This window comes from Notamacropus eugenii, chromosome 5 (assembly GCF_028372415.1).
Source record: "Notamacropus eugenii isolate mMacEug1 chromosome 5, mMacEug1.pri_v2, whole genome shotgun sequence".
NCBI classification, from domain to species: domain Eukaryota; kingdom Metazoa; phylum Chordata; class Mammalia; order Diprotodontia; family Macropodidae; genus Notamacropus; species Notamacropus eugenii.
The window spans coordinates 131,465,372-131,483,543 of record NC_092876.1 but is presented as its reverse complement, the minus strand read 5'-3'; the positions used below and the strand labels follow the sequence as shown (position 1 = coordinate 131,483,543).

General features: G+C 39.4%; 1 protein-coding gene across 1 annotated transcript in view; it reads left to right on the top strand.

The window, feature by feature from the left end:
• MRPL48 (mitochondrial ribosomal protein L48) overlaps positions 1-12,563 on the top strand; it is a 64,915-nt gene extending 52,352 nt beyond the window's left edge. Inside the window, exons 7-8 of the mRNA XM_072610899.1 lie at positions 518-607; positions 12,303-12,563. Of these exons, the coding sequence (XP_072467000.1) occupies positions 518-607; positions 12,303-12,377 (165 nt within the window). The 3' untranslated portion in view covers positions 12,378-12,563. The remainder of the gene's footprint in view (positions 1-517; positions 608-12,302) is intronic.
• The last annotated feature ends 5,609 nt before the right edge of the window (positions 12,564-18,172 follow it).

Genomic DNA, 18,172 nt, shown 5'->3' with positions numbered 1-18,172 from the left:
AGTGTCTTCCTTCTCAGATCATTTGCAACTTACCTTGCACATATCTTGTTTTTAAAAAGCTTTTTTCACCTTAACTGTGAACTCTCTGAGGGCAGGAGCTCTTTTGGCCTTTGTTGTATCCTTAGCACTTATCGCAATGCCTGGCACATAATATGTACTTAATATGTGCTAGTTGACATGATTTGAAATGGAAATGGTCAGCCAGGTCATATTTTATAAAGAGATAAAGGAAGATAAAAAACTAAAAAAAAGCTGTTGGATTTAAGAAAATATATTTATTGGTGACCCCCTAAGTTTGGATAACCTGGCTCAGAGGCAGAGTCAAGATGATAGAATGAGAGAAAAGGAACAGTTCTCAGTAACAGACTCTTAAAGAGGGGGGCAGGGAAATAAGAGAAGGGTGAGTAAAAGGGAATAAGGGAGAAGGAAATCCACAGTTAACAAGCTGGAACCCACTATTCCTTCAGCACGTTCGCTTTCTGGCTTTAAATCAGCTGGCTTTTCTTTCTGTTTGCAGATCAGCAATTTGAGTTCCACGTTTGCAGCAATTTTCTTGGAAATTCTTCAAAGCAATTTGCCAGAAGGAGTCAACCTGTCAGTAAGGGAGGTAAGTGTGGGTTTGTAGAGGGACTTGATGAAAACAGATTTGTGTAGGTGGGACAAGGCCCCCTGGTGGCCACCTGTGCTCTCAAAGTAGAAATCAAATTTAAGCCTGGTTCTTAGCCTCTGGATGCTCAGGCACAAGACAATGCCACTGCAAATGCTGCCTGATCCAGTGATGAGAACAGAAAACAGTCTTTGAAGAAAGAGCCCTTTGCACAATCAAGGCAATAATATGCTTATGGACATTTCTGCGGGAAAGGATAGGGCTGGACCCTATTAGAGCATCCCATAATTAGAACTGCTCCTCAAACATCCCAAATGTCCCTTAGAATCATATATTCATAAAGCATGTAGTCCACCCACTCACCTAGTACAGAAATCCTGCCCAACCTTTCCAAGCTAGCCTTGCCACCCACAGGGAACTCCTTCCTAAGTCCACCCTCTCCCTTGTGGAAGAGAGCTCATTGTTAGAATATTCTTCCTCATTTTGAGCTGAAGTCTGCTTCCTTTGACTTTCTCCCAAACTCTTAGTTCTTCCCTTTACAACCTCTTGGTCAGTAAGCATTTATTAAGTGCCTGCTGTGGGCCAGACACTGTGCTGAGTGCCAGAGATGAAAAAAGAAGCAAGAGCCCCTGCCTTCAAAGAGCTCACAATCTAAAGGGGAAGATAATGAGCAAACAAATAACAGGCTTATGTACAGGATAAATGGGAAATAACTTACAGAGGGAAAACAGTAGGGTTAAGAGGGATTGAGACAGGCTTCTAGGAGATGATGAAATTTTAGTTGGGATTTGAACCACATAGTCAGTCCGTAAACATATTTTAGTCACTTACTGTCTGCCAGGCTCTGTTCTGAGTGCTGGTAATGCAAAAAAAAGACAAAGTGAGCTCATAATGTCATAGGGTTGTTTAAAGATATAAGCAGGATAAAGTGGATATAGTCTTCAAGGGAAGGCACTAGCATGATAGGAGACTGGGAAAGGCTTCTTGTGGAAGGTAGGATTTTAGCTGGATCTTGAGGGAAGCCAAGAAGTGGAGATGAGGAGAGAGAGCATTCCTAGTATGGGGGACTGCCAGTGAAAATGCCAGAGTCAGGAGGTGGAGTAAAGGAAACCAATATTACTAAATCAGGGAGTACACATGGGTGAGGAAAGTGTAAGAAGATTGGAAAGATAAGAAGGGGTCAGGTTATACAGGGCTTTGACTGCCAAACAGAGGATTTTGTATTTAATCTTGGAGGTGGTACGTAGCCACTGGAATTGATTGGATGGTGAATGAGGAAGAGAGTGACATCATCAGGTCTGCAATTTAGGAAGATCATTTTGACAACCAAGTAGATGGTGATTTGGATTGGGGAAAGACTAGACCCACTAGCAGACTATTACAATAGTCCTGGCATGAGGTGATAAGGGCCTGTACCAGGGTGGTAACAGGAAAAAGGGACATATAGGAAAGATGTTGTGAACGTAGAAATTATTTTTCTACTGATTGGATATGGGGGTGACAGAGAGGGAGCAGTTGAAGATGAACCATACTTGGAAGTCTAGAGAGCTGGGAGGGTGATGGGGCTTTCACACTAGGAAGTTTGAAAAAGGGGAAGATTTGGGGAGAAAGATAATGAGTTCAGTTTTGGACATGTTGAGTTTCAGGATGCCTCTGGGCTATCCAGTTTGACATATACAAAAGGCAGTTGGAGATATAAGACTGGAGGTCAGCAGAAAAGTTAGAGTTTGATAAGTAAATTTGAGAATCATCAGCACAGAGATAATAATTGAATCTGTGGGAGCCGAGATCACCAAGCAAAATAATATAGAGGAAGAGGAGAAAGCAGCCCAGGGACTTTGACCTTGAGGGGTCCACACATTTAGCAAGTGTGATCTAGAAGAAGATACAGCAAAGAAAATAGAAGTTGCAGTCAGCTAGGAGAACCAGGATAGAGTACTGTCTTGAAAACCTGAAGAGAAATAAAAGGCAGGAGAAATGTGGCATGATAGTTAGCAGGGATGGATGGGTCAAGTAAGGGGTTTTTGAGGATGGTTGAGACATGGGTATGCTTGCAGGCAATAGAGAGGCAGTAAGTAGACAGGGAGAGACTGAAAATTGGAGAGAGGGTAGGGATGATTGAGGGGCAGTCTTTAGGAGAAGACAGGATGGAATGGGATCACATGTGCATGAAGAGGGTTTGCCTTGGCAATGAGAATGACTATCTCTTCATGTGCAACTGGTGTGAAGGAGTGATAACGGCAGAAGGCATCTGGGTTATATGATATAAGGAAGAGGGAAAAAAGCACTCAGCAAATTTCCTCAGTTTTCTTCAGCAAAATATAAAGCAAGGTTCTTAGATGAGAATGTGGGGTAGGGGGAGGCATAGGAGGTTTGAGGAGGGTTGAAAAAGTTTGGAAGAGTTGCTGTGGTGATCCAGAGAAAGAACTATGAAACTGGATTGCAGAATGAAGCAGATCATTTTCTTTTGTATTATGTTTTGCTTTGCTTTGTTTTGTTTTGTTTTATGGTTTCTCCCATTCATTTTATTCTTCTATGCAGTATGACTAAGGTGAAAATGTATTTAATAGGAATGTATGTATAGAACCTATATAAGATAGCATGCCATCTTGGGGAGGGAGGGGGGATGGAGGGGAAGGGAGGAGAAAAAAATATAAGATATATGGAAGTGATTGTCGAAAACTGAAAACAAATAAAATTACATATTTATTTATTTTTGAAATTAAATTATTTTATTTGTTTTCATTATGTTCTCTATCTCTTGTTTGGTCAAAAATTTCCCCATTTTCCATAAATCTGACAAACACTGTTGCTTCCATTCCCTAATTTGTTTATAGTATCAGTCTTTATACCTAGATCATGTATCCATTTGGACTTTATTCTTGTGTATGGTGTCAGGCACTGGTCTATGCCCAGTTTCTGCCACACCGTTATCCAGTTTTCTCAGCAATTTTTGTCAAACAGTGGGTTCTTATCCTAGAAGCTGAGGTCCTTGGTTTTATCAAACAGTAGATTGCTATATTCATTTACTACTGTCTTAAGTACCTAACCTATTCTACTGGTCTACCCCTCTGTTTCTTAGCCAGTACCAAGTGGTTTTGATGCTTGCTGCTTTATAATACAATTTGAGATCTGGTAGGAGTAGGCCACCTTCCCTAGCATTTCTTTTCATTAGTTCCCTTGATACTCTGGACCTTTTGTTCTTCCCGATGAATTTTGATATTATTTTTTCTAGCTTTAGAAAATAATTATCTGGTAGTTTGATTGGTATGGCACTGAATAAGTAAATTAATTTAGGAAGAATTGTCATTTTTATTATATTTTCTCAGCCTACCTATGAGCAGCTGATGTTGTTTTACTTACTTAGATCTGACTTTATTTGTGCAAAAAGTGTTTTGTAATTATGTTCATATGGTCCCTGGGTTTGTTTCGGCAGGTAGACTCCCAGATATTTTATAGTGTCTACAGTAGCTTTAAATGGGATTTCTCTATCTCTTGCTGTTAGGTTTTGTTAGTAATATATAGAAATGCAGAAGTTTGTGTGGGTTTATTTTGTAACCTGCAACTTTGTCAAAGTTGTTTATTATTTCAAGTAGTTTTTTTACTCGATTCTCTGGGATTCTCTAAGTATATCATCATATCATCTGAAAAGAGTGATAACTTAGTTTCTTCTGTGCCTATTCTATTTCCTTCAATTTGTTTTTCTTCTCTTCTTGATAAAACTAGTATTTCTAATACCATATTGAATAACAGTGGTGATAACGGACATTCTTGTTTCACCCCTGATCTTATTGGAATTGCATCTAGTTTGTCCCCATTGCATATAATGCTTGTTGATGGTTTTCGGTAGATACTGCTTATTATTTTCTGGAAAGTTCCATTTATTCCCGTTCTTTCCAGTGTTTTCAATAGGAACAAAATACAGCATCCATTCCTGTTGAAAACACAAATAAAATAATTTTTAAAAAAAGAGTTGCTGTAATGAGTGGGGTAGTGAGTTAATTAAAGAGGTATAAAAGGATTATTTTGTGGCAGTGATTATGTTGAGATTATGAAACATATATTTGTTGTAGGCCCAATCAGCCTGATTTCATGATTTTTTCCACCTTCCTTCAGCATCAGGTGCATAGGAGTGAAAGCAGTTAATGCTGGGAGTGATCTAAGGATGAGGTTCAGCAGGGCAAGACCAGCAATATGAGAAGGGGCCAAGGGATTCAAGAAAAGACGATTGTGTAGAGTTGAACTGGTTCACTAAGGACTCAAAATGGGGAAGGGAAGAGAAGTGTAGCTAGTATAAGGGATATGACTGGGAGAGAATTAAGGGGTTCAGGGATTGGAGGTGATGGTATGGAGGAAGAACAGGGTTTGGCTTTGGAATGCTAAGGAAGGAGTGGAAAGCCTGTAGGCTGTGATTAGATAAAGGAATTTCAGAGTTCATGCACCTGGAGGTAGTGCATTTGTGGGTGATGGCAAAATCAAGGGTATGACCATCCCTGTGCATGGTAGAGGTGGGGTGGAAATGAATTAGTTGAGAAATTGGAAAGTTAGGGTGTGAGAGAGAATATCAGTATGTATGTAAAAGTCCTTTAGTATGAAAACAGCAGTTGGGGAGGAGAGAAAGATTATGACTGAGGTTCTCATTGGGGAAGGAAAAGGGAGTGACCTAGAGACTGGTGAATGATAGCTACTAGAATTTTGATTTGGTGGGTTCTTATGGATTGAGTGAACCTCAAAGGGAAGTAGAGGTTAGTTCCCCTAAAGAACTTTAGAAATGAGTTATTTTTTTTCTTAAGAGTTGTTTGATGTGAGAAAAAATCTGCTAATACTGAGAGATATCCAAATAAATGTGAAATGGACTGCTTTCACAGGTACTGATTACCATCATTGTGATATCGACTTTATCCAGAATGTTACTGATTACCTGTCAGGAATGCTCTAGAGGGCATTCTTGTACAGCCAGGGTTTGCACTACATGCATGCCCTCTAGGATCCCTCATGACTCTGAGATTGGATGATGCTGCAGTATTGCTGCAGTATTTTTCACCTGCTTTAGGTAGTCTTTAGAATTGTCCTTGAGCAAAGACAGGTGAGAAATACTCTTGCAGAGGACATCTCACATTTCTATGGCACTTCATGGTCTCAGAGTACTTTCTTCATAACTACCTTAGGTGGTAGAATGATTATGTCCATTTTACAGAGACTCAGAGATTAAATTTACTTGTTCACGGCCATATAGCTAGTAAGTGGGAGAACTGTGATTTGAACCCAGGTCTTCTGAGTCCAAGTCTGGCACTTTACCTTAATGCCTCTTGATCATGCTGATAGCTCATATTTAAACCCTGAAGGATTTGTAATAGTCATAGTAATGAGCACTCATATTTCAATAATATTTTAAAATTTACCCTCCCTGTATGATTATCCCCATTTTATAGATCAAGAAGCTTGGACTTTGATGAGTGGAGTCACTCTGTCATGCTCATGCCATGCACATGTCAGAGCTAGAGTTAGTCCCCACTCCCTGTTTCCTAATGCAGGCTTGTCACACTGCCTCTTTGTTATACTTTCTATAGCAGCAGCCCCATGCCACCTGGCACAGTGCCAGTGCAGGGCTTTAGAACAGAACCCTGCATGGAATCATACTTTTTCACCACCTTATCCTATTCACATACTCACATCCTTACACTACGTTTCTTTTAACAACCAGTGGAAAGAATTTGGAGAGTTAAGGCAAAAGCTACCTGAATGTCCTCATGGAGAGTGCAGTAAACAGAACTAAGAGACTGACGTACTCAGTGCTCAGTGACAACAGTAACATAACAAAAAGAACTTTAAAACAAAGCTGAATGCTGTAATGGTCAGTGTTAAATGCAGAAGGGCCATTCCTTTAAGGGAAGACGAAGAAAGGGCTTGCTCACAATTGGTTGGCCAGATTGCAAAGAGATAGGGAATATGCTGATCAGCTGTTTTTTAGACTGGACCATAGGTAGAAGCATAGGATTTTGATCAGAGAAGGAGTTATAGAGACCATAGAACGTTAGAGTGGGAATGACCATAGAGGTATCTAGTCTAGCTTATACCTGAGTAAGAAACTTCTCTACAATGTACCTGATAAATGGTCATTGTCTTCATCTGAAGGTCTGCAGTGATGGGGAACATGCTGAGGTAGCACATTCCACTTTGGTTTTCTTTTTGAAAAGTAGTGTATTGATGTCTTTTGTGTTTTAAGTTGTTCTTGGATATGCTCTATCCCCACACGACACCACTTTGAAACGAGAAATCATAACTAAGGCCAACCAGATTAGGAATAAACAGCCCATGCAACACTGCAACATTCTATGCCTCCAGGCCCTTCCAACCCTCCCCCCCATGAGATCATATAGGTAGGTTTTCCCATGATTCTCCAAATTCTTCCTACTGGTTGTTTCTCAAGGTACAAAAAGGAAAAAGCCTTTTTATTATTATGAGCTTGATAAACATCAACACAAACATGAATATTTCCGTTACAAAGAACAGTGAGGATTAAATAGAAAACCATGAATCTCCACTGTGTTCATTTTGTTCATTTGTGTTTTTTTAAAAATATATTTCAAATTTAACATGACAGTTGCAACATCGCCCTTCTTGGTTGTGTCCTTTTTTTGGTTTTCTTTTGCTCTTTAAAAAAAACATTGATGCTTTTTCTTTCTTGTATTCTTACTATCTATCACTACTCTGTACTAACTCCAACTCTCTCCCTCCTCACGAAAAAACAGTCAAAGTTTTTCTTGTAACAAATGAAAATAAGCAAAACGCCTAAGACGCATTAACGTCTGCAAATGTATGTCTTATCTGCACCTTTATTGCATCATTTCTTTGCCAAGAAGTGAGAAGCATGGTTCTGCGACTGCCTTCCAGAATCGTTACTGGCCATTGCATTTGTCATTGTTTTTAAACCTTTTGAAACTGTTTTCCTTTACAGTGAATTGCCAGTGTATAGAAATGTACTTCTGGTTCTTCTTATTTTCCTCTCTTTGTACATGTACGCCCAGCTTCCTCTGAATTCTATCTCTTCCATCATTTCTCATGGCACAGTCGTATTCCATTATTTTCATATACCATACATTGTTTATCAGTTCTGTAATTGGTGAGTTCTCCTTTTATTTACATTTCTTTGATATAATAAAAAGCACTCCTATAAATATTTTTGTACATATTGGTCCTTTCCCACTTTCTTTGAATTTTTTGGAGTTAAAAACCTAGCAATAATAATTGCTGGGGTTAGGACCAAATGTAATGTTCTTACCACTGGGTAACAAGAAATACAGGTTAAGGGGTCAAGAAAGCTATCTGGCCCTACAGGACAAAAGAGAAGACGGAGACAAGGGCAGGGAGGGAGGATAGAGGAGAGAGCAGATAGGTCACAGGGGCAATCAGAAAGCTCGGGTTTGGGGGGGGAGAGGGGATAAAAGGGGAGAAAATTTGTAACCCAAAATTGTGTGAAAATAAATGTTAAAAGTTAAATAAAAAAAAGAAAAAATAATAATAATTGCTGGGTATGCAATTTTGTGACTTTGGGGTGGGGCTTCCAAATTGCTTTCCAGAGTGGTGGGATCACCTCACAACTCCACCCACTGTACATTTCTCTGAATAAAGGAACAAAACATTTACTAAGCACTTTGCTACTTACTTTCTTGGGATACAATTAGAAACATAAGATAGTCCCTGCCCTCAGGGAGCTCACGTTCTAATAGGGTAGATTATACACCAAGAAGGTTTCAGCTTTAAGTCAGATGAAAAAGCCCCATGGTCTTTAGGGTGTAGTCGTAAAAGAGATGATAATACCTCTTTACTGTCATTTCCACTGATAAAATTATAGCTGGTTCTGATGTTTGACAATGCCAAGAATTTTGGTGGCAGAAACATGTACTTGTACAACAGCCCCTCCCAATAATCATCATTTTCCATTTTGATCATTTTTGCCAGTCTGATGATTGAACTTTGAAGTTGTTTTAATTTGCTTATTATTAGTGATTTGGAACATTTTCCCATGGTTGTTGATAGGTTACCTTTCTTTTGAAAACTGCCTTGTGTATCCTTTGACCATCACATTCCATTTTTTAATAGCTCTGATAATTAGGAATTTTTTCCTTCTAATTAGCCAGAATCTGCTATCCTGACCCACTCATTAGTGTTACATTGTTCAGTCTCCATTTAAGTTTGAATCCTATTTTCATGTTTCTTTTATTTATTATAGTTTTTTATTGCATTTTCATGTTTAAACGGTATATTTAGTATGTCTGTTTTGCCAGACACAGTGTCTGTAATCCCTGATATTAGGGACACTGAGGCTGGTGGATCCTTTGAGTTCAGAGCTGTGAGCTGCAGTAGGGCTGATGCTGATTGGGGTATACACTAAGATGAAAGTCATTGTAATGAAAGCCAGGCAATGGAGAGCCTCCAGGCTGCCCAAAGGGGTAGGGGAGGGGTGCAGGCAAACCTAACCTGGCCTTACAAATCAGCAGGTTAAAGTTTCTGTCAGTCACTTTTAGAACAGGACTTGTGAAGGACTGCAGTACTTCCTGCCTAGGCAAGTGAGGGAGACTCAATCTCCAAAAACCCAAACCAAACACTTCTTTTTTTTATTAACTCTTTGTGCCTTAGCCTTTATTTGTAAAGGTGCTTTGTAGAATGAAAAACACACATTGGCATTAGGATTTCTATTCAGTAATCAACAATGGGCTATCAGATCTCATTTTTTCAAAATTCTGCTTAGTTCCTTATTTATCTTTCTGTAAGAATTATTTATATCTGAAAGGAATACATTAGAATCCCCAGCAATTAGTATTTTATTCTCTATTTTATCCTCTAGTTAGATTAGCTTTTTAAGTATTTCGATGTTATGCCATTTGGTGTGTGTATTTGATATGGCTTTTGTGCCACATCTACGATGCAGACACTGTCATTCTACAGCTCACCCCACTGCTTCTTATTCTGCCTTTGGAGCCAAGCAGACAGCACCTAATCTCTCCATGACAGTCCTTCAAATACTTCTAGACAGTTATCTTGTTTCACTTAAGTCTTCAAACTAAACATCCCCAGTTATTTCAACCAACCATCTAGTTCACCACCCCCCATTTTATAGATGAGGAAAATGAAGACCAGGGAGGTTAAGTTAATAGTTTAGTCATCATTGTAACAGAACCAAGCTTGGCATCCGGATCTTCAGCACCCATTCCAGCGCTGTTTCCATCGTACCATGCTAGCTACATTTAGTGAGTTGAAAGAGTTTCTAGCCAGACGCTGTGTCAGACTCCTGGTTTCTTCTTCCAAAATGACCAGCCCTACTCCCATATCTATTTTTTATCTTGAGCCTGCCACTGTCATTTTGGCTAAAACTTCAAAATTTCCTTTCATGACCAAAATAAGGCTAATAGGATTTGATTGTAGGTCTTCTGACCTTTAAATCCAGTGGTCTTTCCACTACACTGTGCTAGTTCTGAAAGTACGCTAGGCCCAGCACCTAGCCCAGAGCGTTGTGCAGAGGAGGTACTTAATGAATGTTTGTTAAAAGGTACATGTGCTCTATCCACTGAGAATTTTTCAGTTATTTCAGTACATAATATGAAGAAATACTTCTATGGGGCCTTTCCCCAGTCTTTCAGCAACTTCAGAAACATGTCTGTCGGTGGCTTGAAGAGCCAGCTGCCTTAACTGTAATCCCCATATGTTAAAACAGCAATGTCCTGGTTTTCCTTATTGTTAATTGATGCCTCTCCAAAGGGTCTAGAGACTTGAATTAGGAACTTTTGGAGCACAACCAGTTACTTGATATCTGCAGAAAGAACCTGGGGGAAAGGTGCTTATACTTCACGGATCTGTGATTTCATCAGTGTATGCACTGCTTTCACTGGTGCAGATTCAACCTCCTTTCTCTTTAGTAGATGTCTTTGTGAGTTGCTGTAACCAAAAGAAAAAAAAAATCATCCCGTAATGTCTAACCCTGTAGTGATGACTCTTTACATTTAGTTCTTCAAATCAGAAAATATTTGTAAAACACTTGGCATAGTTCTAAGCACATAGTAGACACTTAATAAAGGCTTGCTCCCTTTCCCTCTTCTCTCCTCCCTCTTTTGGAGTTTGGATAATAGACTCTCAGTCTGTGTCTGGGTCTGCGATCAAAGCATAGTTCATATTTAACATAGTAAAAGTCCAGGGTTACCTCCCTCCATAATGAATCCTTGTAAGAAGACTTCATAGTGGAAGTCTCTGCCCCACCCTCCAATTGAGGAGGGCAGCTATTCTCCCTTGGGTACCTCCCAGTCAGAGAGTTAGTTTTAAATTTCCTTGTATCGACTACATCCTAGAATAACTTTTCCTCTTCTACAAACCTCCTCTCTTTTGATTTTGAAACAGTAGAAAGAGCACAGGCTTGAGATTAAGTCTGTGTTCCAACACCTGCTAGTTGGGTAACCCTGGACAATATGTGTTCTCCTTTGGGTTGCAGTTTTCTCATATAAAGAGCCTAAATGGTACACACAGTACCCACTTGACAGGGTTGTTGTGAGGAAAGGACTTTAAGGTACACTATCCTTACAATGCTCTTGTGTAATGGATTGTATGTATACATACTATTAAGTGCTATGGGGATGGGAGGTCTTGTTGCTTTCCTGCTTGGGCCTAGATTTGTTTGCACTGTAGAAGAAATGTGGAGGGGTTTCAGCTGAGAGAGTGATTACTACTGGTAGAAATTAATGCCACTGATGCTGGGAGGGTGCTTATTTCTAGCAGGTCTTGGCTTGAGGCTAATTCTGAACCTTTATTTATCCTTCATAAAGAAAGAAAATATTTTATTGGTATACATCTGAGTTCCAAGTGTTTACCAAACACTAAATTAACTGTCATGGAGCTGTTCAAAGTAGTCTACTGGCAGATATGACTACAGTATAGAAAGAGATTTCATTAGGAGCAGAATTGCCTTGTGAAGCCCTAGAAAGAATGGAGGGAAGTCACAGTCAGCTGAGTATCTGCTCCAATAATGGAACTGGCTGCTTCAAGAAGCAGTGAACTCCCCCTGAAAGCATATCGGGCTGGATGATGCACTGTCAGGGGACTCATGAGAGAATTCTTGCACTTGAAGTAGGAGTAGAGTGGGTTGAGCTAGATGACCTTCCATTTCTGCAATTCTTTGAATGGAACAGAACTATCCCAAGCATATTGGTCATTACCCAGGGCAAAGAAAGCAGATTTTCTCTGCATCAAAGCTTGTATCAAATAGAGGACCAGCTAATAGAAAAGTATTTCGTGGGGAGCATTCTGAGGAAAGAACAGGTTGGCATAATAGAAAGAACCCTTGCCCTGAAGTCAGATGACCATGTTTCTGATCCTGGCATCTTTTTAAATTCATTTTATGTCTCTTAGACTCAGTCTCCTTTTCTGTAAAGTATACTAATATTTGCACCACTTTCATCAGGGCTTCTTGTAAGGAAAGTACTTGGTAAACTGCAAGTTGTCATAGAAATGGGAGTTATTTATTATGATTATTGAGGAGTTGTGTGTTATTAGCACTAGACTCATCATCTTCATTATTAGCAAACTGTGAACTATTATTATTTAATTCATTATTGTTTGGGGGTAACTGACCTGCTTATTATAATAAGAGATCTTGTGAGTGGAGAATAATGCCTATTATTTCTCTTCCCCTTCTTTCCTTCTCCAGCACACTGAGGAGGCTTACAAAGGAAGGTTCAAAGCTCGGCCAGAACTGGAAGAATTATTGGCCAAAATGAACTAAGAGATGGTGGACATGTTTGAAGAACCTGCTGAATAAAATTTGGATCTCTGCTGAGTTACAAGACTGAAATAGTGGATGTGGAGTCTTAGAGACCTTCAGCTTCTATTCCCTCAGCCAGAGAGCCACCAGTTTCCTTCACTGATTGTGTATAGTTTGTAAATAAAACTTTTTACTTTGGGCCAGTGAGATTGTTGTCATTTTAATGTAAACAGTTACAGGTGCTATAATTGGCTTCCTTGCATGAGCATGTGAGGATCCTCCCGGTCCTGGTTTAAAAACAGAAATCTTTTGTTTTTCTCAGGAAAGCTTTCCACGTGGCTTCCTTGATGGGATTTCCCCTTTTGTGGCCTAGGATCTCAGAGCCAGGAAGGGCCTCAGAGACCATCTGGTCCAGCCTGTACCTAAGCAAGAGCCCCTCCCCCAGTATTCCTGAATAGAGGTCACGTAGCCATCACTTGAAGGCGTCAAGTAATAGGAACTCACTGCCTTCGAAGGGATCTTTATCTTTTGGACATCTTTGACAATGAAGTTATTTTACCTAATATTGAGCCAATATTGGCCTTGCTGTAGTTTCTACCCATCCCTTCCAGTTCTCACCCCTCAAAGAAGGAAGAATAAGTTTAATCCCTCTTCCCCTGATAGCCATTCCAACACCTGAAGACAGTGGTCATATCTTAGCCACCCCCTCTTCCTCAGTCTTCTCTTATCCCTTCTAAATATCTTCAGTTTCTTCAACCAAAATCCATTTTGACAGCTTCCACACAGGAAGGCTTTCCAGGAAAGTCATGCTTTCCTGGGATAAACAAAAGATTTTTCCATCAGTGTTTAGCCAGCTGAAGTTTCCTTCTGAAATCCTTTTCTAAAGGGAAGGATCCTCTTTAAAATGTGAATCATTATACTTATATAGACTAGAGAAAATGAAATAGGTGGGGGACAAGCCAGAAACATGAGCACTGTATTCAAATTTCTGAAGGGTTATCGTGGAGCAAAGAGAAAAGATTAATTCTTTAACAGCTACAAGAACCTTGAACTTTCCCCTGTACCTACCACCATCTCAACCTAAGGGACTCTCCACATGGCTTTTGTGAGAAATGATTATTAATAACCAATATCTTGGGGAAATTCAGAGGTTCTCCCTTTTTTCTAAATTCCTCATTTTAAAAAGTTCCCTTTTCTTGAAGGACATTACTGATTATGAGATTGCATTGACTCTCCTGGTCTTGGTCAGACCCTACCCAACCTTATAATGAAATTTAATCTGGGATGGGGAAACCCATTGCGTTCTCCTCAAACTTGAGTGGAGACGAATCCTTTTGTCTAGATGGCCTAGGCTGGGGGTGGTTTGAGTATAGATCATTTCTCTGTCCTGGGATCACTCTCAGCACCCCCAATGAAATGAGTATGCATTCTTTGAACTGATAGTGTAAAACTATGGGTGGTCTGGTATACAGATACTTTCCCCATCCAAGAGATATTCATCCCTTCATTTTAATATAGCCCACCTCCAATCATGTTAACCAATTAGATTTGATTGCTGTTTGATTGTCTTTGGTCTAAGAGAGATGGCCAAATGACCATCCTCTTATTAGTAACCTGCTGGCCTTATTAATAAAATGGTTAAATTACCTAGAAATTGCATCTCAGACCTTTTTAAACTTGACACTTTCTCAGTGACTTGAATATGATGGAACTTGTTTGCCCCATGGCAACTACTAGTGCTCATGCCAGCTTTTGTTGTTGGTAGCATGGAAAGAGTCACCACCCAATGCAGAAGAAGTAGGCCAAGGGGAGACTTCTTCTCAGCTACCACTGTGCCTCTGCATTATATGTGGTATTAATATGATGCATGCAGAGCTTTTAACAATCCCAGGCTGCTCCTCAGTGCAAAGACCCATCTTTTCAATACATTCCCCTGTTGTGGTCCCCAGGGAAAAAAGTAGGACCAGGATCACTGATTATCTGAGATGGAAGGGACATCATAAATCATGTAGTTCTAACTGTATCTGAACAAAAATCCCCTTTATATACAGTATATTTTAAAAGTAGTCATCCAAACTCTTTGACCTTCAATGATGGGAATACGGGTGGAATTTTGAACCAGATGATCTCTGAGAGGTCCCCCCTCATCTATTTGTACCTTTACTTTTTGTTTATTCAGTTTTCTTAAAGTCGGACAAACTTGTACAGAGCTCGGGTAGCCTTAATCAATCTCTCTGCCAGTGAACACCATCCATGGAAGCTCTTGTAGACCTCAGAATTAGGGGCTTCCCCTGCCCACTACTGATTTTAAAGGAAACACACAGAGTTCAAATTACCTCTGGAGCATTTCCTGAGATTTCCTGTTATTATTGTTGACACTGGTATTGGCATCTCAATACTTTAATGGATTTGTGATCTGTTGTCTTCCAACATGGAAATCACAGCCCATTCTGGTGATTCTTGTCCTCATTCTTTCACAGATCTTCCAATATGCTAGAGAGTTTCCTCTAGGTTTATTTTTACATTTCAAAGGTACCTATAAAGCTTTTAGGCTTTTCATCTGATCATCCAATTGCATGTCATACTCTAGACAGTAAGTATTTTTTGCTCAATTAAATTTTCCTGTATGGAAAACAATGTTTATAAACTGATTTCTTCTGAATGATTATGGATCTCATGAAGGAGGCCCTGTAATGTTCTGGTGCTTGCTGCAATCAACACAATATTGTCTACCGGTAGATGGATTAGGAGGAAGCTACAAACTATAGATAATCCCTGTTCTATTGAATTATATGCCAGGTGTGTGAAACACCTGGCCTACGGGCTGCATACAACCCACAACATTCCTGAGTGAAGTCCAAATCAGATTAAAATATAGTAAGTATCTAATAGAATCCAACTAAACATAGATAATGCTTCATTTAAAAACTAAGTCATACACAGAACTGCAGGGATCCTTACACACAGATTCGTGGCTCATGCTTCTATTAGAGCTCAACACTACTGTCATACAAGATGAACCTACTGACAGTGCCCAGCACCTTTGGGAAGCATTCATCTCCTTGTTTTATGCTTCACTTTACATTAGCAATCAGAAGGCCACTTAACAAAGTTATCCCTATGGTTACATTCGCAAGTTAATGTTGGAGGAGAGCCTTTAAAACTGCATTTTGCTCTACTGAATCAAGTAGTTTTTTGTAGTCAAATAAGAAACACAAGAGAATCTTATATTCACTGTACTGATCAGTTAACTGGATCATTATCAAGTTAAGAACTGCTGTAAAAAATATTTGTAAAAGTTTTTCTGTGCTTTTCTTAAATTTTTAAATATTTTTCATTAATATCTTCAATGTAAATATAAAGGATTTTCATAAAGATTTTGTAAAGATGAGAAAGTAGGGAAACCAATTCACTAATTCCTTTGATTGGCAAGGTTTTCATGGCCCATTGGTTCTCCTCTTATCTGGTCGATCCTCATTATCCATCAGATCTTCCTCCAGACAGTCAGCAAGCATTTATTAAGCCTTTACTACATACAAGTATTTGGCTAAGTGCGGGGAATGGAAAGAAAGACCAAAACAGTATTCTTGCCCTCAAGGAGTTCACAATCTAAAGAGGGAAACATTTAAATAATTATGTACATATAAGAACCTAAACAAGGATCATGGCTCTGAGAGTAGAGAGAGTAAGATGTAACTGAGAGATTTTGTGAAGGCAGAAACAAGATTTGGTAACATTGGCTATATGGAGTGAATGAGAAAATGAGGAGGACACCAAGATTTTGAGCCTAGGTGCCTGGGAAGATCATGGTGCTCTCAGCAGTAATTAGAATGTTTAGAAGAGGAGAGGGTTTCAAGGGAAAGAAAACGAATTCTATTTTGGATATAGCAAGCTTGAGATGTCTTTGAAACATCCAGTTTTAGATGTCCAAAAGACAGCTAGTGATGTGAAACTGGAACTCAGGAAAAGAGGTTAGGGTTGGATAAATAGATCTGAGAAGTATCTGTATAGGAATAATAATTTGAACCCATGGAAGGTGGTAAGATCCACAAGGCAGACAATATAGAAAGAGAAGCAGAGAGGGTCCAGGATAGACTGCTGGGAGACACCCACAGTTAGTAGACATTACATTGATAAGAAACCAGCAAAAGAGACCAGGTAGTATCAGATTCGGAGGAAGGAAAACTAGGAGAGAACAGTGTCAAGAAATACCTGAGAGGGAAAAGAATCCAGGAGAAAAAGGTGAGCAACAGGGTCAAATGCTGCATATAGTCAAGGATGAGGACTGAGAAAAGATCATTAAATTTGGCAATTACGAAATCATTGGTAACTTTGGAAAGAGCCAGTTACAAGTAGATTGGAATCTAGTGGGAGAGAGGAAGTAGAAGCATGGAATGGTTTTCTCAAAGACTATAGTGAGGATGATACGATCAAGTTTTGGTTTTTTTTAGGATGGAGGAGACATGGCAGTATTTGTAGGGAACAAGAAAGAAACCAATGTGTAAGGACAGATTAAAGATAAGAGAAAGTGAGAATAACCATGGGGGAAATGTTCTAGAAAAGATGGAATAGGTTAGGATCAAACATACAAGGGTTTGACTTGGCAAGAAAGTCACCTCCTCATCCAAAAGAAATGCAGGAGATAATGGGAAAATATGTTTAAATGATGAGAGGTAAAGGAGGGTAAAAGAGGGAGCTAAGGCAAATAACTTTAATTTTCTTTGGTGCAGTAGGAGGTAAGGTTGAGAGGGTACGGGCAGGGGGATACCCTGAGACACTGGAGAGGAAATAACAAGATTTGGAACAACTGCTGTGGAGAGCAAGAGAGCAGAATCACTACCTTGGGGTAGTGATTAGATAAATTTGTAGTGGACTCAGTTGTCCCTCCTCCAAACAAGGATTTGGAGAAACGCACCAAGTCAATGCACTATTTTGAAAACTAGACCACCAATACAAAACTTATAAGGGAATACCAATGAGAACAAGGTTGGCATTTTGCCTCAGAGCAATGATCTGGCAAAGTCACTCATTCAAAAACCTTGTTAGGAGAATAGGAAAGAAGCAAGAGCAACTACTGGGGATGACATAATGGTGAAAACTAAAAGGGACATTGTCTGAATAGTGATCACTTATTTGAAGTATTTTCTTTTCCAAATGTCACTTTTTTTTTTATTATTTTCTCTACTTGTCTTTAAGTTTCAGGTCTTCCCCATCTTGCCCTGGGGCTTACAGCCAACAATCTTCACATCTCAGGCAAGGAGTTGAATTAGATTCATTCAGCAGATGCAATGGTAGGTGCCCTGACCAGAAAGTCAAGACCCCTAGGTTCAAGTACTGGCTCTGACTTTGACTCAACAGTAGTCAAGTCATTTCTCTCTGGGCTTCATATTCTGCCTCTATTTACTGAAAAGTCTGAGCTAGATAATCTCTTATGACTTCTTCCAGTTTGTAAAGTCTATATCCTAAAGTCTCTTTCAAGTTACAGGATCATTAGAGTTGGAGGCCATTTACTTAAAACTATTTTATGGATGAGGAAATGATGACCAAAAAGAGGTTAAGTCACTTGCTCAAGAACATTTATGTAATTTATGTATTAAGTGGCAGGAATAGAGCCTGAGTCCTGAGTCCAAAATCAGCATTCTTTCTATTCTAGTATGCTAGCAGGCTCTGATATCCTATGTCCTAAAATCCCTTCCAGATCTGACATTACTTTTTTTAATGTTCCTTCTCTGCTATAGGTTCTTTGTTATGATATGTGTTCTTAGGCCCCCTCAAGCTCTGACATTCCAAGTTCTTTATTCTAAGGTTCTCTGACT